Here is a 27,573-nt window from a genome sequence, read left to right as displayed (position 1 = left end):
TACCTGGTTAAAAGTCACCTATCCTCATTGGGGGCCCTAGAGGGAGGCAAGTTCACAGGAGGCAGACCGGGGCATTGGTTCAAGTCCAGCTGAACAGTTGACTGTCCCCTCACTGCTACAGTCTAGGGCACACCGCTTAGCCTCACCAAGCCTCACTTTTCTCATCTTCAACATAAGTTATATGGCCACACACATGATGCAAAGTTTTGAGGTTTCAAAAAATGTATATAAACTTAGCACACAACAGGTAGGCACAAAGGAATCACCTTTATTATGCTATTTGCCAGAGAAAAACAGTAGTTGCCGGAGGTACAGAATAGGACCTGCCCTTATTCAGACCCTGAGCTTCAATGAGGGCAAAGGAGATGACCACTTTAGAAGAGGTTCTCCTTGGAAACTTGCCACTACAGGCCTCCTCTTAGAGCTGGGAGGAAGCATGGGAGAGACATGGTTCTTAAGGCAAATTGGTGAGGCACGTCAGATTTCTTAACGCCAGACAAACATCAAGGAGCTCAAAGGATATATGTCCATTTGAGCCAGTGTTGATTATCACTGCTGCCCACAGGCACTTACAAAGCAAGACGGACACGCAGCGGGATTTGAAGCAGGCTTACAGATTAGTGCACGTGATTATCCAGGTGCCCCAGCCAGGTGGGGATTGGTCTCCCCGCAGAAGCAGATGAGGAGCCTCCGTTCAGCTGGCAAGACTCGGGGAGAGGACAACCCGGCCACCCGACTCAGGCTCTCTCTGCCGGCCCCCACCTCCACCCCTGGCTTCCCGCATGTCTAAGGTCACGTTCAGCAGCAGCAGCAGCTTCCACGTGGTGAGATGCTTCTGGTCCCCTGAGCGGCCACCTCGACCCAAGAGGCGGAGGGAGACTTCTGCCAGCTCGTCTCTGCCGTGCGGCCTGCCTGGTTCTGCCACCAGGGCGTTTGGGGATCCCTTTCCTCTTCCCCTGGGAGCCTGGGGACCACGCCCTGGCTCTCTTCTTTGCACCAGGCCTTGGAGATGTCTTCCGGCTGCTTGTGGGAGAAGCTGGCTTCCTGAAGGAGTCTTTCTGAGATGAGGCCCGGTTTGGACTGGAAGCTAAAGTCGCACTGGACAGTTTTCTAGCGGCTTTCTCAGACTGCTCCTTTAGCAAGTCCAAGACCATCTCTGGAAATGAGCATTAATTTAGGAGAAATATGAGTCCTGGAAAGCAGTGGTAAGGAAAGTGCCACCCAGGAATCCTATGCCCACTTGAGGGTTCTTGAATATAAATTCTTTTGAAATTAATATGTTTAATTCCTGGCCTTGATCTAAATAAAAGAGTTTTGTAATGGGGCCGCTCCAGTAATGCGTATCTGTAGAACAGTGCCCTTAAGACACCACCTCTCTCCCAAAAGTCTTTCCTGACTCCCCACCCTACCCCAAGGAAGAGGTCTTTCCTCACTCTCAGGGGCCCTCTCAGATCCCTGGACCTCCTTCTAGCCAGAATCTCAGTGTTCTTTTATTTCTTCACGTGCCTGCACTCCCTGCCCCCCTCTCCTTTGGCTCTACACTCCTCTTGGTCAAGTTACTGGTGTATCTATCCCCAGGGATTAGCACAAGGCCTGCTGCAAAGTACTACAAGAAAGAACGAATACATGAATGATTGAATGAACGAATGAATGAAGGGCAGCCTGTGTTCCCCCTGGTGCACAACCAAGACACACAGACTGAGCCGCAGGTTATAGTCCTCATCCAGAGGATAAGCCTTAGGTGAGAAAAGAGGACCTGCCACCCCGGGATGGCAGCTGTTTGCACGGGGCACTGTAGCCAGGGCCGTGATGCCAAGGCCTGAGCCTAAGGACAAACGTGCACTCACTGGCGAGTGGCCTGAACTGGACCCGCTTACTCTTGGTTTTCACCGGCACTGGTTTGTACTTGCATTTGCCTGGAGGTGCTCTCCTGAAAGGAGATGGAAAAAGTGAGGACACAAGACTCTGAGGATGGAACCAGGAAATCGGGGTCACCCACAGGTATAGAGGTGTAAGGACTGAGGTCAGCCTTCCCCTCCCCACAGGGATGGGACAGATGAAGCAGGGAATCTTCAATGAGCTCAGGTAGAGAGGAGGAAGGACACGGGCATCACAGGGACACTGCAGACCCTTGGGGGACAGTGTAGGGAGGGGGTTGGCATGGGCATGGCCACAGAGAACAGGGTTCAAGTCCTAGGGACCACAGGCAAGTAAGCCTTGCTGAGTTTCAATTTTCACAAATATTAACATAGAAAAAATAACAGCACCATCCTCACAGGGAGATGGGGAGGATTAACTAAAACCTGTGTACTTGGCACACCATAAGTGATGAATGGATAACTTATTTTTTGTTTTTGTTTTTATTGTTATGGGGTGGGAGCTGGTTTGTTTTTTTCACCACACTGTGTGGCATGTGGAACTTCCCTGACCTGGGGACCAGGGGAGGGGACCAGGGATTGAACTCATGCCCCTTGCAGTAGAAACAGAGAGTCTTAACCACTGGACCACCAGGGAAGTCCTAAACTGTTTTTTAAATGAGATTTTAAAAAACACTTGAAGCAGTGGTCGGCACATACAAACGCTCTGTGGGTGATGATGGTAGTGATGGTGATGAGAACGACGCTCTGCCTCTGGTCTGATGGTAGTGGCGATTCCCTTTAAGGAAAATCTCTTCAGATACTCATGGCGCAGCCCCTTAAGTAACGCCAGCCCCTCTGCCTCCTAGTATTTTGATTCTTACACTGCTGTCCCCCGAGTGCATCTTCTGAAATAAGAGGGGCTTTGCAGACTAGGAGCACTTCCAACTAGTTGGTAGCAAAGCCAAGATTCATACCCAGCTTTCAGCATTCATACCCAGCTGGGATGGGTGCATTTAGTGCGAAGATGGGCTGAAGAATGAAAACAGCAGAATCGGGATGCATTGCTACAGAATTTTTTTTTTTTTTTAAGTCTCTATAATTCAAGTCATCATTATAACTGAACTGAATGGGAGGTGTTGAAAAGACTTTGATCCAGAAAGAGGGATGTGTTCCCATCCTCTGGCCCCTCTAACTAGCTCTACCTCAGGCAAGTGAGTGAAAGTAGTAAGGCTGTTACCATAATCTGTTGATTGAGGGTGTTACCCTGCCTCGCTAGGATTCTGTCAGCATTGAATATCAGCCTGCATGCATGGCCCCCAGCACGGTGCCTGGGACACAGAAATGCCTCGATAAATGTCAATGTCTTCTAGGTGGAACTGCCACCTCATAAAACAGTTGTTTATGATTGACCTCTCATGCTGCCAGAGGTGAGCTAAATTATCCCCTAATCTAATCAGGAAACTTTCAGAGGAAAGAAGAAGGGATTCACACAGGAAAACTGTTGATTAAAAGCAGAAAACTCCCCACACAGTCTCGGTCAGTCACCAGAAGCACTTTAAAGATCCTGGGTTTGCTCCATCCCTGGAACACGGAGATCTGCATGGAGGAGACCCAGCAGTGGAGACAGCGCAGTCTCTAATTCACTCTGGCAACCCTGCCCCCTCAACGGGAGAGCCCCCAGGCACAATCTCAAGGACAAAGCCCCTTCCAGGAACTTCTGAGAACACCTAAAGGGAGCCCTATTGCCAAGAGGAACTGAGCTAGGCTAGGCTTCTCAGCCCTCACCAGTAGCTGGACTGAGCTGCCAAATGTCCTCTGAATAACTACCCCAGATATGGTAACGTAAGCCTCAAGGGAAGTCATCCTTGGCAGGTCTACCTTCAGGCTGATTTGTGGGGAGACTTTCTTGCTTTGGGTAAGAATCTTGAGATGTTAATAAATCCAGTGCATTGCCCAGAGCTCTCGGGATGGATACCCCGCATCACTCTCCCAGGAACAGATAGGGACGCACACTCAACCACCTCACAAATGGGAAGCTGTAATTTGGCTTTTGCCAGATGAGTGGAGGTTGGTTAGTCCCCGAGGGAGGTGGGCAGAGAAGCAGAGTTACACATCATAGGGTCCACCTAGTGAATAAGTGCTGTCGCAGAATTCTAGAAACAGTCAGGTGGAGACACAGAGAAACCTAACAGTTGAAGATACAGCTGCTTCCGGGACTCTCCTGGGACGGGTCCAAGACACTGCAGATACCAAAACCCACTGATGCTCGAGTCTTTTATATAAAATGATGGAGTGTTTGCATATAACCTACACATCCTCCCATATACTTTAAATCATCTCTACATTACTCACATTACCTAAGAATGCAAATGCTATGCAATTAGTTGTAAATACAATTGCAAATATTACAGAAATTGTTGCCGAGGCATGGCAAATTCAACTTTTGCTTTTTGTAACTTTCCAGAAGTTTTCAAAATATTTTTGGTCCGAGGTTGGTTGAATCTACCGACATGGGACCCACGGATATGGAGGGCCAACTGTATTTGCCAAAGACCAAGCCACGGAAGGGCAGCAATATTTACCCAGGTGGTCAGAGTTGTACACCACCGTCAGATGATCCCAGACAGAAGTTTCCAGAAGCATATTTTTAAAAAAACAAACAAACAAGGGACTTCCTTGGCAATCCAGTGGTTAAGATTCCATGCTTCCACTGTGCAAGTTTAATCCCTGGTCAGGAAACTAAGATCCAGTATGCAGCACAGTGTGGCCAAAAAAAAAAAAAACAAGACAGGAGCTACAGGTCTACAACTAGTCATCCTATAAAGGCTCAAGATCTTCATTTTCAGCCATGAAGAGCTCATTTCCCAAATATTCCATAACTGTCCTACACTTTCATCAGTCCAATCTGCTTTGAATCTAAAGCAAAGATTTGCTTTGTTGATCACTTCTATTGATAGTCATTCTTGGGGAGTGAAGACTGTCTTTCTGATCTGCCATGGAGATAAGGACTAATTCAAATCACTTGAGAAGAAAAGGAACCCAAATCTCACCTTGATGGGTCAACAAATTTGTAAATGGATCCGTGTGGTGCATAGGCACTGGGGTAAGAGGTGGCCAAGAAGTAGAGCTCCCCTGAGAAAACAGGAACAGACCATCAGGACAGGACACAAGGCTGGGCCCAGACAGCTAGACGTGCAGAAAATCATCACCAGGCGGTGGTGGCCCTGAAATACATGAGCCCCAGGAAGGGGTCCCCAGAGTCCCACCTGACAGCGAGGCCTCAAGGGTTGTGAGCTCCCCAAGGAGAAAGTCCATCTCAGCCCCCAGACCGCCTCAGAGTGTCACCCAACAGGGGCACGTTTCTGCTGACGTGCTAAGTCACTTCAGTGATGTCCGACACTCTGTAACCCTATGGACTGTAGTCCACCAGGCTCTTCTGTCCATGGGATTCTCCAGGCAAGAATCCTGGAGTGGGTTGCCATTTCCTTCTCCAGTGGATCTTCCTGACCCAGGGATCAAACCTGCGTCTCTTACATCTCCTGCATTGGCAGGCAAGTTCTTTACTACTAGCACCACCTGGGAAGCCCATAACGTTCCATAAGCCAAAGGTTTTTCATCTCATTTATCACCACTTTGCTTTCAGAAACTTCACCTCAGTGAGTCTCCTTCTCCCTCCCCAGCTCTTCAATACTGATAAGGATTCTCTGTGAAACCCAGAGACAGGTGAGCTACAGGCTGAAGACCACTTATTATTGAGTTGGTCAAAGTTCATTCAGGCTTTCCATAACATCTTACAGAAAAATCCAAACAATCATTTTGGCCAGTGTCATTCAATCACTAAGTCTTGTCAGACTCTGCAACTCCATAGACTGCAGCACGGCAGGCTTCCCTGTCCTTCACCATCTCCCAGAGTTTGCTCACACTTGTGTCCATTGAGTCAGTGATGCTATCCAACCATCCCATCCTCTGCTGCCCCTGTCTTCTTTTGCCTTCAATCTTTCCCAGCATCAGGGTCTTTTCCAATGAGTCAGCTCTTCGCATCATGTGGCCAAAGTATTGGAGCTTCAGCATCAGTCCTTCCAGTGAATATTCAGGGTTGATTTCCTTTAGGATTGATGGGTTTCATCTCCTTGCAATCCAACAGACTATTTGTTACCCCTTCTTTAGGGCTTCCCTGATAGCTCAGTTGGTAAAGAATCTGCCTGCAATGCAGGAGACCCGTTTGATTCCTGGGTCAGGAAGATCCATTGGAGAAGGGAAAGGCCACCCACTCCAGTATTCTGGACTGCAGAATTCCAGGGACCATATAGTCCATGGGGTCGCAAAGAGTCGGACATGACTGAGCGACTTTCACTCAACCCTTCTTTAGTGCATTAGCCCCTGCTCCCTGCCCCCCTCTTCACTCTGTCCTCCAGCTCCACCTTTTTCAGTCCTGGCTTCCTTGTTTCCCATGATCTTCCCCTCACTCCTCAGCCCCTCAACTTGGTCTTCTCCACACCCTGCAGAAATCACCTCCACCCACTGTTCCCTTCATTTCTTTCACAAGGGCCCCTGTTTCCTCCCATTTTCTCCTGTTTGAACTCCAAAAAACACCACTCCCGTCTCAGAGTAGGTACCTCATTCCACCTCGTTTCACAGTTCTCTATGAGAGACAGTGAAGGGTTTATGTGCCCAACTTCAGCTAGATAAATCTGAGTCTGAATTCTGATAACACTCGTTACTATCTGTATTGTCCTGGGCAACTTCCCCAGCTGGCTAACCCTCGTGTTATTTATTCTTTTGTAAAAGGGAGATAACAATACCTCCCCTGATTATTAGGTATTAAGTGAGAAAGTGTTCAATCATCGGCAGTTCCTCTTACTTCCTTGTGTCTCTATTCACTGTGATAGTTTTTTGAGCCTGGTACAATGTTTGTCCTACCACCCTGGATTTAATACTTTTGCTATTGTGTGCTTCATGCAAGCCCTCTCAATTTATGGAAGGAAATATCTTACCAAGGTACAAATTGGAAAAACCTAGAGCTTTAAATGGGCTCTGGGCTATTTAAACAATCTTCTTCCTTGAATTTGTGGTGAACAGTGACTAATATTTGTTTCGGGCCGAGTGTGAGGCTAATGTTCTTTGCAGAGCCCTGCATACAACGAAACAGCTGCCTGATAGACTGGTTCTGTGGACTGACGCTATAATCTTCCCCTTGTAAGGGGTGGTGGGGGTGGGGGCCTGAGGAGTTAGCACAAACATTTCCCTAGAGCCAGTTGGCCCCTCTGATTAAAAACCATCACCTCATCCGAGGTAATGTTGACATGAGATAAATGAGTTGTCTACCAACATGTACACAGGTCACTCTTGGGCACGGGTGCCTCCAAACCATGCAGTTTCTGGTCTAAAAGAATTGGAAACCCTGTGTTGCTGCATATTCCCTACACATGACTATAGTTCATGTAAATTATATATCCTAAACATGCCATAGGCTTCCTATCATATTTTTAGAAGACAATGCTAGAAGTGAATTTCATCTATAGGGTCTAACTGACATTTTTAAAGTGTTGTCGTTGCTTAGTCGTTAAGTCGTGTCTGACTCTTTTGTGACCCCATGAACTGTAGTCTGCCAGGCTCCTCCATCCGTGGGATTTTCCAGGCAAGAATAGTGGAATGAGTTGCCATTTCCTCTTCCAGGGGGTATCTTTCCCACCCAGGGATCGAACCCATGTTTTCTGCATTGGCAGGCAGATTCTTTACCACTGAGCCACCTGGGAAGCCCCTTTAGAACTATATTTTAGGGTAAGAACAACACACCAAAAAACTGTAACAGGCTATATAAAGCAAAACATATGCAATATGAATTTACTGCAATCATTATGACCTCAGCCAACCCTCTTGGGAATGTGCTTCAGTGACTGATGTTCAGAAACCCAGCCCATCAGAACTCAGCATACAGCCCCACACCCACCATTCACTCCATCTACTCACTCATTTACTTGTGCCAGCTGTCGGCTGGAAGAGTCAGGAAATAACTGTAGCAACAGTGAAGGCAGAGCTCTGGTACAACTAAAATGGGGTTTATCACACTCGGTTCTAAATATGTCAATAATGGGAAAGACTATGACACACACAGAAAATCTGAATCATTTGCAAAAAATATAAAAGCATGCAACTCTGAAGGAAATAACTTGCCTTGGGAACAGCCACCCTGGTTTTAGGGCTGCCCTTGGACAAAGTCTGGCTTGGGAACACCTTGGCAAGTCCACTGCATCAAATTCAGCCAAGGACACTTTTGTTTGCCAGATGTACTGAGTGGTGTTCAAAAACTGCCTTGTTTTCTCCTATAAGAAGTCAATGGGCTCAACAAACCAAACCACCAAAACCTGGCTTTTCTGTGGCCTCCTGAAAAGGAACAAGCCACAGAATGTGGCAGCCCAGGGGCCCCGGGCAGGCTCCCTCCAGGGGTCTCCAGGCTCTTGGGGCTCCAGCCTCCTTGGGGCACCAGCAGGGGAGAGGCCCCACCATGGCCTGTGGCTGACATTCATTTACATCATCCACTTTCCACTGAATGTGCCAGCCTGTGGTTTCGCCCCTTTTTCGTATGTTTGGACTTCCAATTTGGAACTCACAAAGACTTTTCTCTATTAAGAATGCTTAAATTTTCCAAAATATCATCTGCTTCTATAAAATATTCATCTCAAACTATCTATTCACAAGCTATTTGAGGATTTCCCTGGCGGTCCAGTGGTTAAGACTCCTCACTTTCAATGCAGGGTGTGCAGGTTTGATCCCTGGCCAGAGAACTAAAATCCTATATGCCATATGGCATGGACAAAAAAAATTTTTTTAGTTAATAATTTAAAAAAACATAAGCTAGCCGAGAGGAAGGGTGCAGCTGCTGACTGGCTTTCTTTATGTCCCACTCAAGTGAAGCTGTGGTACAGCCACCCGTGGCTCAGCGTGGAAAGAAACCAAACATTGAAGAAACCATCAAGGCTCTGGTTAACCCTTGTAGAGAGTCCTGTGTCTGGAAGGGACCCCTAATAGATCATTTTGTTCTTTTCCATGCCTCAGAGCATGGCTAGATGCAATGCCAAACACCAGAAGGATCACAGGCCTTGTCACCACTTATGTAAACAAAATAAACCTTTAACTTTCAAAATGACACATAACTTATATAAAGCTCAAATTAAAACTTCATTTTCTGAGTGCAAAATTTGAGGATATTTATTTTTTTGTTGTTTGTTTTGTATGGGGATTTTTTTGTTTTGTTTTAACTTTTTGTTTTATATTGGTGTTGAGCCAATTAATAGTATTGATAGTTTCCAGTGAACAGTAAGGGCCTCAGTCATACACATATATGCATGTATCTTCCCCTAAGCTCCCTCCCATCCAGGCTACCACAGTGAGCAGGGTTCCCTGTGCTAAACAGTAGGTCCTTGTCGGTTATCCCTTTTAGTTTATATTTTTTAAAATTGGAATATAATTGCTTGACAATGTCATGTTAGTTTCCGCTGCACAGCAGTATGGATCAGCTATGAAAGTGAAAGCCTGGGGCGCCTAGTCATGTCTGACTGTTTGCAACCCCATGGACTGTAGCCCACTAGGCTCCTCTGTCCATGGAATTCTCCAGGCAAGAGTACATTGCCATTTCTTTCTCCAGGAGATCTTCTGAATCCAGGAATTGAAGTCGGATCTTCCACATTGCAGGTAGATTCTTTAATGTCTGAGCCACCAGGGAAGCTGTGAATCAGCTATAAGTATGTATGTGTATATATATATGTGTGTGTGTGTGTGTATGTATATCCCTGCCCTCTTGAATCTTCCTCCCACCCCCACCATCCCACCCATATAAGTCAACACAGAGTGAATATTTATTAGCGCTAAATCCCTGTCTCTTTCCCTTTACCTCTCTCTCATATGTGCACAAACGCCTTGCTCTGCTGATGCCCTTAACATACGCCTAATGGCTCTAGTGTGTAGCCTCCTACCTAGCTGTCTACCCTTTTCCCAGATCTCTCAAGAAAGAAATTCTCCCTTGTTCATTCACAGAAGTTGCCTAACAAACTCTGGGCAGGATCAGCAAGAGTCCAGCCCAGCCAGTGGCTGATCATCAGAGGTACTTTCTCCCAGGCAACACCAGCAGGATAAATACCTACTGTTGGCTCTGTCTACGTTTGTATAATCACAAATTAGAACAGAATTAGGGAGGAAGAGCACAAGCGCCTCCTTCATAGTCAAAGGACTGAACACATCGGAGTGCAGACCTTGGACTACTTGCACAGTGAGCTGTAAGCCAGCCAAGAAGGGATAAGTTGGCATAGTCAGTCTGTTTCCTCACTGGTAAAATAAGCAAAATAATCACATTATGGGGGTGTTGTGATTACTAAATAAGATTTTAAAATGTGAAGTGCCTAGAACAGTATCCAGTTCATTATAAAAGGTGGCCGATAGTGAAAATAGGAGAAGTGGTAGTTTCTATTTAAATAATAAGAGTAATAATAACAACAGCAATGATAATTATTATATAAATGTTTAGGGCTTCCCAGGTGGCTCAGTGGTAAAGAATCCACCTGCCAAGGAGGAGACGCAAGTTTGATCTCTGGGTCAGGAAGAGCCCCTGGAGAAGGAAATGGTGACCCACTCCTGTATTCTTGCCTGGGAGATCTCATGGACAGAGAAGCCTGGTGAGCTACAGTCCACGGGGTTGCAAAACAGTCAAACATGACTTAGCAACTAAACAACAACATAAATGTTCAGTTTACAATGTCTGTGATTATCTAAGATCCAGTAACCAGAAAGACAATAAACGGTGAACATTTGTTACCTGCTTCATCTTCAGCAAAGGAGATGATAAACTTGCTATGTGAGCTGATCAGCCCTGGGAAGGCACAGGACTCAGTGCTGCCCAGGCAAATGTCCTGTTTCTTCCATTTCTTGGTTCTTCTATCTTCCTGCAAAGCCATAAGTCGACTAGATGAAAAGCAAAACCTTATATTTTAGGAATCCATATTTCTACCCAGCAGGATATATTTTTTCCTCCTAGAATCTGGGAATCCTGGAATACTAGGACTGGGTCTCCCATAGGAGATCAATAACTAACCTCCCTTAGGAATCAAAAAAGCTACTTCTCTTTTTTGACACCCTCTTGCCCTAGATGGGGAAGTTCATTTGCTATTATAAGAGAAGTTTGGTGTCCTGTGAAGGTTGTACCACCACAAAAGACTAATTTTTATTAGCTGGCTAGTTGCTTATCATCTCTAAGCCTCAGTTTTCTTATCTATAAAATGGTGGATAGTAAGAGAATTTACTATAGGCAAGAATTGTTAAGGTTAAATAAGATAATATATGTAAATATTCATATATTACCAATGTGCTTAGCATATAGTAAGGACTCAAAACCAGTAGCTATTATTACTGTTATGTCTGTAGAGTAGCAGATGTTACTTCATATTCCACTGTCATCTATCTGAACTAAAAGAAGGTTTTTAGAAGAAAAGGGAGAGAAAATTGGGTAACCAGGAGTATCAGCTGAAAAGTTTTATAGAAACAGAGATGCTCAACCCCCGGTAATTCTAGTGCATATGATTCAATTAAAAATCACTGCATATCTGTTATGTGTGGGGGTGAAATGGTGGGTAGAAGTTATGGCAAAAACATAAAGAACAATTAAATCCCAAAGATCTGACAAATTCCTTGACAGGCAGACTACAAAGACTCACTCAGAAAGAAACAAGCTGAGTAGCCTGTGTCTGGAGAAGGAAATGGCAACCCAGTGCAATATCCTTGACTGGGAAATCCCATGGACAGTGAAGCCTGGCAGGCTACAGTTCATTGGTCAAAAAGAGTCAGACACGACTTAGCGTCTAAACGACAACAAGCCTATATCTATTAAAGAAACTGAATTTGTATTTAAAAGACTCCACAAGGAATACTTCAGAGGACTTCTGGTTTCTGGTCCAGCAAGTAAGAAGCTTGGAAGTTGGCACACCATCCTAAAATAAGCAAAAGACTGAAAAATCAAGAATTATTCTTAGATTCATAAGAGAAGTGAGGTCACAGGGAAAACCACTGCCCCCAACATTGGAGAGACAAGCAGGCAGATACAGAGAATCACAACTTACAGAAAACCACAAGCACAAACCTTCACGGGTATCAGTTCTGGGGTTGGAAAACCTAACCTGTAATTGACAAATTGCTAGAAGTTCCATATGGGCAAAGCGTGAGTTAGACAGGGGTGCCCAGTCATCCAGGGTCCCCACACTTCTGTGAGTTTTACCTCCAGGAGCTTGACCAGTTTCCCAAAATAAATATCAGGAAAAATCTGCTTGTGCTTCCAGCAGGAGGAGGGGGAAAGGAATCATTTTGAAATACACCAGTGCTTTCTGTTTCTCTTATCAAATGTCTGTCCTCAGGAGAAACTAACCAGAGACTAACCTGCCAGGATTTTATCAGAACCTCACAGACCTGGGGAAAGGAAGTACCTAACTCTAGCCAACTCTAGCCATCCTGTCCCACCTAAATGTGTATGGAGGCAGGAGGGCTTCTGAGAAACACTGATGAAGTTCACAGTCCAGAGGCACAGGCTCACTAAAAAACTCAGACCTAATCATAAGACTAGAACACTTCCTCTCCCCCACACATCACCACTGCTTTGCTAAAGACCAATTTACAGCAGTTTCTTTTACCCAGTGCATCATATCTGGCAACCAGGAAAAAAATTACAAGGCAGAAAAAACATAGTTTGAAGAAACAGAACAAGTATCACAACCAGATTTCAATGTGGCATGGGATGTTGGAATTATTAGATTCAGAATTTAAAACAACTATGATTCATATGTGAAGGGCTCTTAAGGACAAAGCAGACAGCATGCAAGAACAATGTGAGCAGAAATAAGGAAACTCTAAGAAAGAATCAAAAAGAAATGCTAGAGACCAAAAACACCATAATTTAAATAAAAAATGCTTCGACAGGCTTATTAGTAGACTGGACATGGCTGAAGAAAGAATCTGAGTTTGTGAATATCTCAATAGAAACCTCCAGACTGGAAAGCAAAGAGAAAAAAAGACTGACCAAAAGAAAGAACAAAACATCCAAGAAAAGTGAAACAACTACTAAAGTTGTAACATAAGTATAACAGGAATATAAAAGGGAAAAGAAAGAGAAGAGAAGAAATATTGGAAACAATAATTATTTACAATTTCCCAGAATTACTGTTAGATATCAAACCACAAATCTGGGAAGCTCAGAGAATACCAAGCAGGATAAATTCTTTAAAAATTACTTATAGGCATAGCTTATTCAAACTACAGAAAATCAGACATAAAGAAAATCTCAAAAGAAGCTGGGGGGGAGGGGGCATCACTTTAAGCATAGAAGAACAAAAATAAAAGCTATGTTAAACTTCTCTTCAGAAACCATGCAAGCAAGAAGAATGCAGAGTGAAATATTTAAAGTGTTTAGAGAAAAAAGTCACCAACCTGTACCTGGTGAAATTATATTTCAAAAATGAAGGACAAATAAAGACTTTCTCAGACAAACAAAAATTGAGGGAATTTGTTGCCAGTGCATCTACCTTGCAAGAAATGTTAAACGAAGTTCTTTTGAGAGAAGAAAAATAATATCAGTCAGAAACTCAAATCTACATAAAGAAAGGAGAGTAGCAAAGAAGGAATATATGAAGGTAAAAATCAAAACTTTTATTTTTTTTATTCTTTACTGGTCTAACAGATAGAAGTTAGTTCAATATACTAATAGCAACAATGTATTTAATTTTGTATGCTTATATATAAAGTAACAGTATTATTAAATTATAAAATGTTATGTTAATAATTATTATATATCACTGTTATAATTATTATATATGCTTATATATAAGTGAGATGAATGACAACAATGATATAAGGGACAAAAAGGAAGAAGTAGGATTCTTTTATTATTACAAACTACGGGCTACCCATGAAGTTTTGTAATGTTGTTTGAAAGTGGACTGACTTAGCTTAGTTGTAAATGTATATGGCAAACTCTAAGCAACTCCTTAAAAAAAGATTTCAAAAAATAGTATGATCAGTATGCTAACAAAGGAGAGAAAATGGAATCAAATAAAATGTTCAATTAAATCTGCAAAAGGCAGGAAAAGAGTAGAAGCAAAAGCAGGAACAAAGAACAATATCAAAAAATAGAAGAGTAGTGAGTATGGTAGGTATCATTTCAACCATAGCAATAATATCTTTGAATGTCAGTGGTCTAAAGGTACCAATTAAAAGATAGAGGTTGTCAGAATGGATCAAAAAACAGGGCCCAACTACCATTAAAATGGTCATCTACCATTAAACATCAGATCTAGATGGCTTCATTTGGAAGGAAGAAACACGTTTTACACAAATTAGTCCAGATAATTAAAGAAAAGGAAATACTCTTTAACTCATTTTACAAAGCTCACGTTAACCTGAGGCCAAAATCTGACAAAGGTATTATAAGAAAGGAAAACTACAGCTCATCTGTTTCTTCGTGAACACAGACGCAAACATTCCAAGCACATTAGCAAGTTGAATTCAACAATATATTAAAACAAAAACAATATATTAATCAAATACAACATGACCAAGTGATATTTTTATTCCAGGAATGCAAGATTGCTTTAGTGATTAAAAGAAAAAATCCACCAGTGCAATTCACCATATTAACAAACTAAAAATGAAAGAGCCCCATGATTCTCTCACTGGATGCGAAGACGCATATGACAAAATGCAACATCGTACCTAATACAAACTCTCAGCAGACTAGGAATTGAAGGAAATGTCCTCAATCTGATAAAGGGCATACACAAAACACAGCTGACAGCATCTATCTTATTGGTAAAAAGTCGAATGCTTTCCCTCACTTCTATCCAACATTGTACTAAAGGTTAAAATGAAGCAACAAATCAATAAAAGAATAATAAAAGGCTTCCAATCCAGGAAAAAAAAATAAAGGTATCCATATTCATAGCGAAATTATTTTCTACATAGAAAATCCAATAGAATAAACAAAAAAGTCACTAGAACTAATAAGAAATTAGTTATGTTATGAATTAATATATATGTTATATATATGTTGAATATATATTATACTTGTTTTATATATATATATGTATGTATATATGTATATATAATATATAGCAACATTCAACATAACATCGAACACTATGAAATACTTAGATGTCCAAGACCTTTTACACTGAAAACTACAAAGCTTTGCAGCAGTTTTATTCACAATCCCCCCAAACTGGGGACAGCCAAAACATCCATCAACAGGAAAATAAATGAATAAACTCAGGCATATTCATGCAATTGAATGCTACAAAGCAATAAAAGAGACAAACTACTGATACGTGCAAAAGCATTCACAAATTTCACAGACATTATTCAATGGGAAAAGCATCTGTGATGAGAGTGGTTATCTCTGGCTAATGTGGGGGCGGTGGGGAAAAAGGTCCGATGTACTGACAGGCAATAGGCAAGAAGCAACTTTCTACAGTGACAGAAATGTTCTTCATCTTGATACGATTAGTCTTAATACAAGGGTATACATTTGTAAAACTATATAGCCACACTGTTAAGACATTGAATGTTGTGATATGCAATTTGTACTCCAATTAAAATGTTGAAAAAGAGAGAGGGGACATCAATCCTTCCTTACCCACTCATGAAGTCCCCAAAGATGTAGAGACCATTGAGATTTGGTGATTCACATCCACGGTAGACGTAGCCTCCAGTGACCGACTTGCCCACTGCATGGCCATAAGCATAGATTGGCAGAATATCGTCTGTCCAGGAACAAGGAGAAAGTGTCATAGCTAAACCTGGGAGCTTCAAGGAGGAAGAAGGCAGTTTTTAAAATCAATTGCCTTGCCGAGTGGAGAATGTTTCATCTCTTGGTCTTTGGGAGGACAGAAAGCCAAGCAAATCATGTTTATCTTCTCAACAGACCAGCCATATTTGTGAGCTTCCCATTTGACTGGCCTCAGAAAGCAGAGAGGAAACCTAAAGTTCCCCCACCTGTGGGGCAGTGACCTGGAAATCCATACCCTTAAATTTTTCCCCCAGGTCAATATGGCAGATACTCAGGTATAGGATTTGGAATATTGTGAGGACCTGGATGACTGCTTTGAAACTTAGTGTAACGGAGCAGGACCCTATGAGACCTTCTCAGGACAGACCATCCCTTGTCCTCCGCCTACCCTTTGTCTGTAGGAAAACTTTAGCCAAAGAATAAATTTAATCAGAGGAATGAAAAAATACAGAAGCAAGGAAAATAGTCAAACAGAACAAAATAAAAATAATTTAGTCATTAAACTAAATCAAGGACCTTTAATTCCTCCTCAGAGTCTATAGATATATACTGAGCCATGTTCTTTGAGCAGTATTATAATGAAACTCCCACCAGGTGGAAGAAGTTAACTACATGATGGCCAGACTGTAGCCATAACATAAACTGCTCCATCTTCCAGTTCCAAGAACTGGCCTCTAGGAAATGGAAACAAAGCAACCCTGGAAATAAAGATTAACTATACTTAAAACAACCAAGATAACTGATCAGACCACCCCGCATGACCAATTTCAAGAGAAGTGTCAGAGATGGCTGTCCTGTCCTACATAGCTCTCTCCTTCCACCTATATGCCCCTGAAACTCCCATTTAAAATTCTTCCCCTGATTAACAAGGGGAAATTGGTTCTTTGGGACACAAGTCCACATTCTCCCCAGGGTTGCCAGCTTCCTCAGTAAAGCTATTTTTCCTTGCAGTCAACACTTGTCTCTCAGTATTGGATTCCTAAGTAACAAGCAACCGAACCTGAGTTCAGCAATAGAAGGACAAAAAGACCAAGCAATGGTGATAAAGTCAGAAAATCAGAATTTTAAGCCAGATGGAGTTTCTAAAGCATACCTTGATTGCTGATGTTTAGGGACCATATATGGGATATCATTTCAGTGGCAGTTCCAAATAAAAATATACAGCCACCTATATTCCTTTGAGGATGGTTCAAAATTGTATGCCTGAAAATCATGTGAGTAACTTACTTGGAATATAGATTCCTAGGTCAATCCCACCACACCCCCAATCCACCCAGGATTCAATTCATTAGTTAACGAGAAATACCCAGAGTTTCAGGTGCCACTGGCTAGAGGGCCACTCTGACAGCACGGTTCCACAGGAGACAGACAAAGGCACTGTAATGACCTGCAGCGCAAGCCAGTCCCAGGTTTTATTCTCCCATCTCCACCCGCAGCTCATTCCATTCACTCAAGAAATGAGGGCTCCTCACTTACCCAAAGAGGCGTTTTGACAGAGCTTTTTGTCGTAACATGCAAACCCCTCCTTTGCCCTCCAGCCATAGTTTCCACCTTTAACAATGATGTCAACTTCTTCAAACCGGTTCTGTCCCACGTCCCCACAGAACATCCGACCTCGGCCCTGGCGCGTGACAGAGTCCCCTCGGTCCACGGCACAGCGCCACATGTTTCTGACCCCGTAGGCGTAGATGGCGGGATGGGCCCCTGGCTCAGAAACAAATGGATTGTCCACGGGCACTCGGTACCGCTTGCCGCCTGAGCCGGCCCCATTCACATCGATCCTTAACACTTTCCCCAGCAGGGAACTTCTGAAAGGAAGAAGGCCAAAAACAGGAACAGGAGAAATATGAAGATGTGAGATTGCTGGGTCATATGCTAGTTCTATTTAAAATTCTTTGAAGAGTCTCCATAATGTTTTCCATAGCTGCTGCACTGTATATTTTGCATTCCCACCAACAGTATACAGAGGCTCAAATTTCTCCACATCCTGCCAACACTTGTCCTTTGATTTTTTATGATAGTCATTCTAACAGGTGTGAGGTGATATCTCACTGCGGTTTTGACTTGCATTTTCCTGACGATTAATGACACTGAGCACCTTTTCGTGTACCTGTTGGCCATTTGTATGCAAGAGTAGTAAGTACCAGAGACCGACTGTATATTTTCCCCACAATTAACAATGCTGTACTGCACACTTAAATTTTTTAAGAGAGTGGATCTCAGGTTACGTATTCTAAATAAAATAAAACATCTCAGAACTAGAGGAGATGGCCCAAGAGAGTCTACTGAGAGTGGATCTCAACTGAAAACCAAGAATTACATGGGGAGATAATATACACACACATACACACACACACACATATATGTGTGTGTGTGTATATATATATATATAGTTAAGACTTTCCAATTTTTGATTCAAAGAGAACTACTAGGCAAACGTTTGATGTAGTCCTGGTCCATGTGACCCTGAGCAAGTTGCAGCTTCAATTTTTCTGCTTTTATAATGGGGTGGTTTCTCTCAGGTTTGGTCTAATACTATGAATTTTTTAAAGGAGGGTGGTTCTATTCTTCCTCATGTAACAACGTGGTCAGTAGAAAGAACAGAGGCTTTTGAGCAGGTCTGCTGATGACTGTGGTCTCTGAGCCTCCGTTTCCTGCTTTGTAAAGCAGGGGAGAGTAACACTATCTTGCAGTGTGGTTGCGATGTAAGGGTTAAATGAGTTAGTGTGCATATAGCATGTCATGCAGTTTCTGACATACAGTCAGCACTCAACAAATGCAACCTCTTTATTATTATCAACCCTAATATTTTTATTACTAGGGATAATGAGAGCCACGTGCTTGCTGGGTACAAAGGGCAGAAGGACCACGTGACCTTCCTCTAGATGGCATAGCCTCGCTGGATTGTCTGAGTTTGAATTTTGGTTCTGCCACTTACTCTCTGTGTGACCTTGGATAGATTACTTCACTCCTCTCCGCCTCTATTATCTTGTCTGTAAAATGGCTATCATAATACCTATACTTCATAGGATCCATTCATTCCAAATGTATTTATGGCATGACACCATTGCCAGGCACTATTCTAGGGGCTGGGAATACATCAACCAAGAAAAGAGATTAAAATTTTGGCCCTTGTGGCTGTCAGAATTATGTGCTGAAATAAACATAAGGTATTTAGAATAGCATTGGACACCAAGTAAGCAACAAATATACATTGTTGTTGCTTCTGTTAGCCTCATTAACTAACTACTCATGTATCTTCACATGAGACACAGTGCCTGGAACACAGTAATCAATAACATTGTTGAGCTGAATTGAACTAGATGGTCAGATCATGGCATAGTAAATAATGTCCTGCTCATATATATTAAAAATCTTGAATTCATCTTTATATGGCCCTCTGAGAGTCATGTTGAACATCCATAATATTAATTATAAAAATACATTATGCCTGAAAAGTAGAGGACAGAATTTCTCTGGTGGTCCAATGGTTAAGAATCCACCTTCCAATGCAGGGGGCATAGGTTTGATCCCTGGTCAGGGAACTAAGATCCCACATTTCACGGGGCAACTAAGCTCACATGCAACTAGAGAGACTGAGAGTTGCAGTGAACAATCCCACATAAGACCCGAGGTTGCCAAATAAATAAATGTTCCAAGTAAATATTAAGGAAAAAAAACAAGAAAAGAAAACCAAATGTTCTTCCCATTGTGTCAACAGAAGAAACTACATCTTGCAGTAAATGAGTTGGGTTTGACCCTCTGCAAATTCCATCTCAGCAAAAACATTACACCAGGGAAGGCCTGCATCCAGCTTACTTGTTCTGAGCATTTCCAAATTTGCCAAAGGGATCCCCAGCCTGTCCTCCATCCCCAGTGAATATGTACATATAGCCATCTAGGCCAAAAAGAAGTTGTCCACCGTTATGATTTGAGGCTGGTTCTTCTATCTCCAAAATGACCCTGAAAGGAAAAAGAAACCATGCTTTGATGAAAGCTGATATAGCATCCTCTTGAGACATCCAGAAATGACTGGTCCAAGCCAGCCAAGGACCACAAAACAGGTAGCTCAGCAGCTCTGGGACACCCCTTGCTTCCTAGTATGACTCCGTCATGGATCATTTTTCTTTCACATCCTGACTTCACAAGCTGTAGACACAGCAGGGTAATCATCACCCTTTTCTAGTGCTCAGCCTTACTCTCTGCTCTACAAGAACCCCCAGTCCCTTCCTTTGGACAATCTAGCAGGGGTTAGTCTATCACTTCTTCATGCTCTTTTCAATCTCTAAACCTGTCTGTATGGGAAAAGCGAGACAAGGCAGAATGGAGTAGGAAAAAAGAGTGGAATGGTGGAGGGAAAGAGCATGAGCTTAGGGTCGGTTAGAGCCGGGCCCTTCATCTGACCAGGCTTAATTACTTTGTGTCAAGCTTTCCGGTGAGGATAGGAATTCCCATGTTCAAGATAAAAGGCCTGAGATCTAATGGTCACACAATAATCAGAGGCTACTGTTATATTTAATGTGGACATTATCTAAAATCATTTCTCAAACCCTCATGGCCTCTGGCCTTTGCTTACCCTCTATAAAATCAAGCAAGCATGGTTCTAGGTAATTCTAAAGATGGGTGGTTATAGTTATGAAGACCATCCACTCAAGATTCTAACTTGGGTTAACCCACTAATCAGCAATGACTCTTGTCATCATTATAAGCTAGTAGATCTAAACCCAGGAAAGTTCCACTGTCTCATCTCTGAGCACCGACTGGCATATATTTTGTAACACAGCACACAGTTGCAGATTTTCATGCGTATGCCTCACCTCTCTGATTTGGGATCAGCTTTGTTGGGATCAGCCCGAGAAACCTTCATCTCACTAATCCGGATCTTTTCTACCCTCTTCTTGCCCAGGCATGAATAATAAATATAGAACTTCCGGTTGCGGCGGAATCGGGGATGAAAAGCCAACCCCAAAAAGCCTCTCTCGTCCCCAATCCAGGGGGTGGTCAGCACGAGGCTCTTGAGGTCCAAGAAGGGTTGTTCCAGGCGACTCCCATCAGGCAGATAGACCCACACCACCCCCACCTGCTCGGCCACGAAGAAGCGGTGGGTGCCATCCCCAGCGTGGACCATGGAGACCGGGTTCCTCAGCCCGTTGGCCACCTCGGCCAAGCAGAGCTGCAGGCAGCCCCGAGGGTCCTCGGCCACCGCCCCTAGGTTGCGGTTGAGATGGTCTCTCCTCAGGATGTTGGGGAAGCAGTAGTCCTTGTCGGGAAGGTTGAGGAGGTGGCAGAAGCGTGTGCCATCCTTTCCAGGGGACTCCTGGAGGCGGCGGTCATTGGTCAGCAGGGCGATGGCGGAGTGGCAGTTGGAGTGGAATGCAGAACAGTAGTCGGAGCACAGGCCAGGAAGGTTCCGGAGGGGCGTGCGCGGGTTCTCAGCGTCGTAGAGGTGGGCTGCGTAGGGCGAGCACTCCTGGAAAAGAAGAGCAACCTCAGCCCCCAGGCAGACTGGCCATAGTGGGGTTGGAATCAATTTTTCTCTTTTCAAGGACTTGACCTTTTTTTTTTTTTTTTTTTTTTTTTAAGAGTTTTTAAACCTTGACTTCACTTTGATTTTATTACAAAAATATTTCCCTCTTGATGCAATATACTTATTTTAATTTTTTAAAGTCATACCTGTGTGGATGTTCTAATCACCTTCATGTTTTGAGCAAAAAGAGGGGAAACAGGTCTGGGGAAGAACCAGGATTCTGGAGCTCATGTTACCAACTACTGAAAAAGAAAGCTCTTCTTTGGGACCCACATTTTCTACCCAGTTAATGCTCCTGGAAAGCAGAAAGGGGGAAAAATTCTCTTGGATTTACTATAACTTTGTTCTTGACATATAGAGTTTTGTTAAATGATCAATTTTTTAATTAAAAAAAAAAGAGGTAGTACCAAATGTCTCCATCTTTCCCTTTTTTTAATTATAAGTGCTGTATCTGTAAGATTTAATTTCTTTATGCATATCTGAATCAGCGTGGCAGAAGTTTTACGTTTGCTGAATCTCAGTATTGGATCTGTGTGAGTCACTAAGTCATGTCCAACTCTGTGACCGCATGAACTGTGGCCTGCTAGGCTCCTCTGTCCATGAAATTCTCCAGGCAAGAATACTGTAGTGGGTTGCCATTCTCTTCTCCAGGGGATCTTCCCGATGCTGGATAGAACCCGGGTCTCCCACATTTCACACACTGCAGGCAGATTCTTTACATCTGAGGCACCAGAATCTGTCATGTTAATTTTTCTGTGCTTTTCCATATGTTAAAAAAATTTTTTCCCACACTGTGTAGATGTGCAGTGTATGGGATCCTAGTTCCCCAACCAGGAATGGAACCTGTACCCCCTGCAGTGGAAAAACAAAGTCCCAACCATTACTAGGGAAGTTCCATTCAAAATATGTTATAATTTAAAACTAAAATTATCAAAATGACATGCAATGTATCATCCCCAGAGATTAGGCATATAGTGATTTCTTCCCTTATTTATTAAAAATATTAAAGTGTTTAATATATACACAGAGCCACGCTGGGAGCTACAAAAATTTAAATTGTGGCTATGGGGCCATACAACTGCTCTTTACAAATATACAAGGACTGTGAACAAAGGAGTACCCATTAGTCAGACCTCCCTAAGTCATAGTGTTTTCTAGGAGGAAAATAGAATATTGTAGGCTGACAGTCCAACTTTCAATAGCGATGAAAGGCAGAGGCAACTGCGATCAGGAAAGTAAGAAAGGCTCGTTTTTGTTTGCTTTGTTTTGTTCATTTTTGGCTGCGCTGGGTCCTCGTTGTTGCTGCGTGGGCTTTTCTCTAGTTGGGTGAGTAGGGGCTACTCTCTAGTTGTGGTGAGTGGACTTCCCACTGCGGAGGTGTCTCTCTCATCACGGGCTCGAAGGTGCGTGGGCTCAGTAGCTGTGGCACATGGGCTTAGTTGCCCTGCTGCGTGTGGAATCTTCCTGGACCAGGGATTGAACTCATGCCCCCTGCATTGGCAGGCAGATTCTTAACCACTGGACCACCAAGGAAGCCCAGAAAGGCCAGTTTAAAGGGGGTGGCTGGGGCCGTGTCTACTCTGGAACCTACTTCTGATCATGGACGCCTCCCCTGGCACCTGCCGGCCCAGGGCTGTCTCATTCACATCTGTTCTCTCATCACCTAAGAGAGGGATCAGCAGCATTTCTCAGATAGGTTGAGTTCCCCATTCTTTCTTATTTCAACCCTGATTGCAGATTTGCAGAGCAGCAGACTTTTATCGGGAAGAGCAGAAGAGCGAGCCCAGGGATTCACAGCATCTCTCCCAGAGCTGTTTCCATTTAGGAGACTTATCAGAGCTGCTGACAAATAGCCAGATGAACTGCTCTGAGTCCCACCTGACTGACCTGTCCAGTTCTGGGGAATGGAAAGAAGAGGGACGGAAGACAAAAGTGAGGATGAAATACCAGGGAACAGAGGAGGCTGTGGACAAGTAACCACCCGCACGGCACACTGTTAGGCATCATTTAGAATCTGCACAGTTGCCTCTACTCAATCAGCTCAGGAACTATCATTTCCGTCTTAGAAAACAAAGGCCCAGGAACAATCTCTCCTAGGTGCCAGGCACTGTCCTCTGCACTGGGGCTGCTGACAGTGAGATGCCCAAAGTCGCTGTCCTGCTGGAGCTTATGCTTGCCCCAGGTCAGGGCACCAGTTAGTGGATCGGCCAGGGCTGTTGTAAGTCGACTTTGGCATGGTGTGATCAAAAGGGCACGAGACTTGGAGCCTGAGCCTCTGGATTTGTGCGGCGCTCTTCGACCTTGATAGTGAAAGTGAAAGTCACTCAGTCATGTCCGACTCTTTGCGACCCCACGGATAGTAGTCTATGGAATATCTCCAGGCCAAAATACTGGAGTGGGTAGCCATTCCCTTCTCCAGGGGATCTTTGAAACCCAGGGATCGAACTGGGGTCTCCTGCATTGCAGGTGGATTCTTTACCAGCTGAGCTACCGAAACTCCTAATTCTGGGACTTCCCTGGTAGTCCAGTGGCTGAGACTCCCCGCTCCCAGTGTAGGGAGCCTGGGGTCGATCTCTGGTCATGGAACTAGATCCCACATGCCGCAACTAAATACATAAATGCTATTTTTAAAAAAACCTCATGAGTAAAATGGGGGTCCTAATAGCTGCCTGCAGAATCCTTGCTGGGAACATACTACAAATTTGGGGAAGAAAGAGGGAGAAGAAATTTAAATTGTGAATTTTAATAAATATTAATAGATGCATGTAAGTCATTGTTTTTGTTTTGCTTTTCATTTTTTTTTAATTATTTACTTATTTTTCACTGTGCTGAGTCCTTGCTGCACAGGCTTTTCTCTAGCTGCCGAGAGCGGGGGCCACTCTCGAGTTGTGGTGTGTAGGTTTCTCACGGCTGTGCCTTCTCTTGTTGCAGAGCACAGGCTCTAGGGTGCGTGGGCTCAGTAGTCTCCACTCCCCAGCTCTAGAGCACAGACTCAATAGTTGTGGTGCGGAGACGGCTCTGCGGCATGTAGGGTCTTCCCAGATCAGGGACTGGACCCGTGTCTCCTGCATTAGCAGGCGGATTCTTTACCACTGAGCCACCAGGGTATTCCCTGTTTTTAATTTTGTTGAAGCATAGTTGATTTACAATGTTGTGTTAATTTCTGCTCTATAGCAAAGTGATTCAGTTATGCATACGTATATTCTTTTTCACATTCTTTTCCTTTATGGAGATGCGTAGGTTATTCTTATCCCTCAGATCCCTGAAAGAGGAGAGCTGCTGAATTTGGCTTTCTGAAACCTCATGCAATAGGGAAGGGGAAGGAAGGAGGGAGGGACGGAGGAGACATTTTTATCTGGGGACTTCATTCAGAAATGGAGTCTCAGCGTTGCTCATAAGAGCCAGGCTTCTGCCCAGATGGTTATCCGAGTTAATTCTCTAGGAAACAGCTGAAGGGTGGAGCCCGAGGTGAGAGAGGACAGCCCGGGGCGATGCCTCCCCAGGTGGCTGGCTTCTGGGCTGGGTTCTGTTCCATTCACTTCACGGGGAGGTGGAGTGGCCAGCTGGCTCTGGGATCATAGTGGGAGAGCCAAGTAATTGCGCTGACATGCCCGGGAGGGTCTCCAATCTGCCTGGATTTACTGTCTCACCCCCAACCCATCACTGGAGCGCTCCTCCTCATGGCAGCCTCTTTCATCTGCCCTCCAACTAGACTCTCTCCAGCACCCCGACCCCCTCTTCCCACAAAGTCAGTGTCCGCAGCCAGCATCCGACATGGGTTCAGGCTGAGCCCTACAGAGGTGATGTCTGCCAGGGATGTGGGTTTTGGCCACTAGAGAGCTGGAAGAAGCAGAACCTCTGAGTAATTGCCACTGAGCAGCTTGAAGCTCTCCCAGGCCAGGTTTGGAAAGCTGGGGAGAGCCCCCCTCATCACACCAGAGAGCTCCTGGTGCAAATGACCCAGCCGAGGACTGCATCCCAACGGATGCCACCACTCCGTCCACACGCTCCGTGAGTACCCACGGGAGCTCGCAGCTCTCAGAGCCCTGCAGGGAGGTCCCAGACCGCAGCTGTCCCCAGAGCTCTGTGAATAATACACCAGGGCCTGCAGAACCCCAGAGGGAGAGCTTTAGGAATCAAATTCCACCTCAGTGTGCCGGTCCAGAGCCCAAAGCCCCAGGTGAAGGCAGCCACAGGTGAGTCTCTCTCAAGGGCTGGGCACCCAAAGAGCCTCCCCCCAAGACCCTCACCAGCCATCCCAGCATCCTATCAGCTGGGGCTGGAAGCCAGCCTCCAAAGCTGGCCCCCTCACCTTCCCTTGGGCTCCTGCTCAGGCCTACCTGGCAGAGGATGTCTTTAATGTAACCGCCGCACAGCTCGTGGCCCTTTAGGTCGAAGTATTCCATGATGTCCCAGTACCGGGCAGCGATGCGGTGGTCCTTACGCTGGTCACAGCAGCCGAAGGACTCATAATCAGAGCAGAACTCAAGATGCTGGAGGGGCTGGAAGGGGGGCCGGTAATCCAGGCACTGGGGGTGTCCCTGCAGCAGCCCTACCAGGCCCAACAAGACTATGAGGCTGAGACAGAAAATTCGAGGAGAGGTAAGGAGCCAGGGGGTCCTCCAACTCCAACCACCCCTGGGAATGGAACTTCTGAGCATCTTGCCCTAGGGACACTCCGGCTACTGCCTCCTCAGGCTGGCTTCCTGCTCCGGGCTGGTTCCCTCACTCCCGCCCCCGCTGTGTTTTTCTTCCTTCCTTCTCTTCTCTCCTCTGAAGGTTCACTGAGGTGGTTTCTGAGCCATGTACCTTCTGGGAGCTGGACCGCTGTCTCCTGTGAAAGCAGTGAGCAGCGTCCGGTCCCTTCCAGTCCCCTAAACAGGAAACTGGTACAGCCTGCTGGCAGTGTAGCTACCCAGGTGCCGGCAGAAAGGTACAGTGAAGTCCACGGCAGATGAACTGAGTTTATTAAAACTGCAAAGAATTCCTATGGGAAATTCCCACCTTGTTTACAGCCCCGCTCCCAAGCTAAGCAATCAGGATCTCCAAGAACAGCACACATGACGTGGTCCTGGACAGCACACTGGAAGGCGGTGATCCAGCGTGCCTTTCGTGCCAACAGCAACACGGGGAACTGGGGTGGGGATCCGGGAAGACGGAGGCGAGGTGGGGCAGGCAGTGGGGCCCTGCAGTTCCTGAGACCCAGAAAGGTGTGTATTCTGAGGGGTAGGAAGACAGGACATTTCACGAATCAAGAGGAGATGGTGAGTCATAACTATCATGGTGATCATTTTAGAATGTATGGAAATACTGAATCACTATGTTATGTAAAAGGAACTAACATAGTGTTGTATGTAGATCAATATACTTCAAAAACAAACTCACAGAAAAAGAGATCAGATTTATGGTTATGGGGGGGGGGGATGAGGAATTGGATAAAGACAGTCAAAAGGTACAAACTTCCTCCTTATAAGACATATACTAGGGATGCAATATACAATATGATAAATAACATTAACATCTATATGTTTTATATGAAAGTTGTTCAAAGAGTCATCCTTGAGTTCTCATCACAAGAAAAAATTTTTTTTCTATTTCCTTAACTTTGTATCTATATGAGATGATGGATCATCACTGAATTTATCGTGGGCATCATTTCATGATGTATGGAAGTCCAATTATTATGCTGTACACCTTAAACATATAGTTCTATAGCTCAATAAAACTGAAAAAAAGAGGAGATGGTGAAGGAAAAGGAGAGGTTCACACCTAGTGTAAACAAGGCATCAGCAAGGACTCTTTGGGATGGTTTCATCAGGAAGCACAGAACATTTGGGTTATTTTTGCCAAATCTGTATTTTTGGGGGGGGGCAGCCCTCCTCACTTAGCATGTGTTTCAACATTAGCACTGATGAATACTAATACACATTTTGCTTTATCAGAGAAGGAAATGGCAATCCAGCCCAGTGTCGTTGCCTGGAGATTTCCATGGATGGAGGAGTCTGGCGAGGTACAGTCCACAGGGTCAGAAAGAGCCGGACACGATCGAGCAAGTTTTGCTTTATACATGTCCCTTACACATAATGGGCCTTTGACAAATATTTCTTGAATGTGTGATGAAGTACACAGAATCCAAAACTCAACCCCAAATGGAGGCATGAACAGGAGTTGAGGCTCACAGGAGACATTTGGTACCTAAGCTCACTTTCCTTTGGGTTTTTTCCACAAGTTCACTCCACCCTGAAATGTCCTTACTGGCAAACACTGCCCTCTGAAATGCAGATGAAGTCAAAGATTCTTCTGGATGGAGGAGGGCTCCCCACCTGGCACCCCCTTCACCACCAAGAGCCTTTGCCAGAGCATCACCAAGA

At 44.5% G+C, this 27,573-nt stretch overlaps 1 protein-coding gene across 2 annotated transcripts; it reads right to left on the bottom strand.

Annotated features, from left to right (window-relative positions):
• Positions 1-248: 248 nt before the first annotated feature.
• Positions 249-26,222, bottom strand: HHIPL2 (HHIP like 2). 2 transcript variants are annotated; one of them, XM_043485524.1, is made up of 9 exons: positions 25,543-26,222; positions 20,493-21,145; positions 19,495-19,638; positions 17,152-17,480; positions 15,523-15,649; positions 10,669-10,814; positions 4,910-4,991; positions 1,848-1,930; positions 249-1,156 (listed from the first exon to the last, which is right to left on the bottom strand). In XM_043485524.1, exons 1-9 carry the CDS (start codon positions 25,861-25,863, stop codon positions 738-740), a joined length of 2,304 nt encoding a protein of 767 aa, XP_043341459.1. In that variant the 5' UTR covers positions 25,864-26,222; the 3' UTR covers positions 249-737. The 2 variants fall into 2 exon arrangements, with proteins under 2 accessions (XP_043341459.1, XP_043341458.1); XM_043485523.1 differs by having other exon boundaries at positions 17,152-17,483; positions 25,543-26,219.
• Between the last annotated feature and the right edge of the window lie 1,351 nt (positions 26,223-27,573).

This window comes from Cervus canadensis, chromosome 13 (assembly GCF_019320065.1).
Source record: "Cervus canadensis isolate Bull #8, Minnesota chromosome 13, ASM1932006v1, whole genome shotgun sequence".
Taxonomy (NCBI): Eukaryota; Metazoa; Chordata; class Mammalia; order Artiodactyla; family Cervidae; genus Cervus; species Cervus canadensis.
Note: the sequence above shows the minus strand (reverse complement) of the source record. Positions and strands in the feature narration are given on the sequence as shown.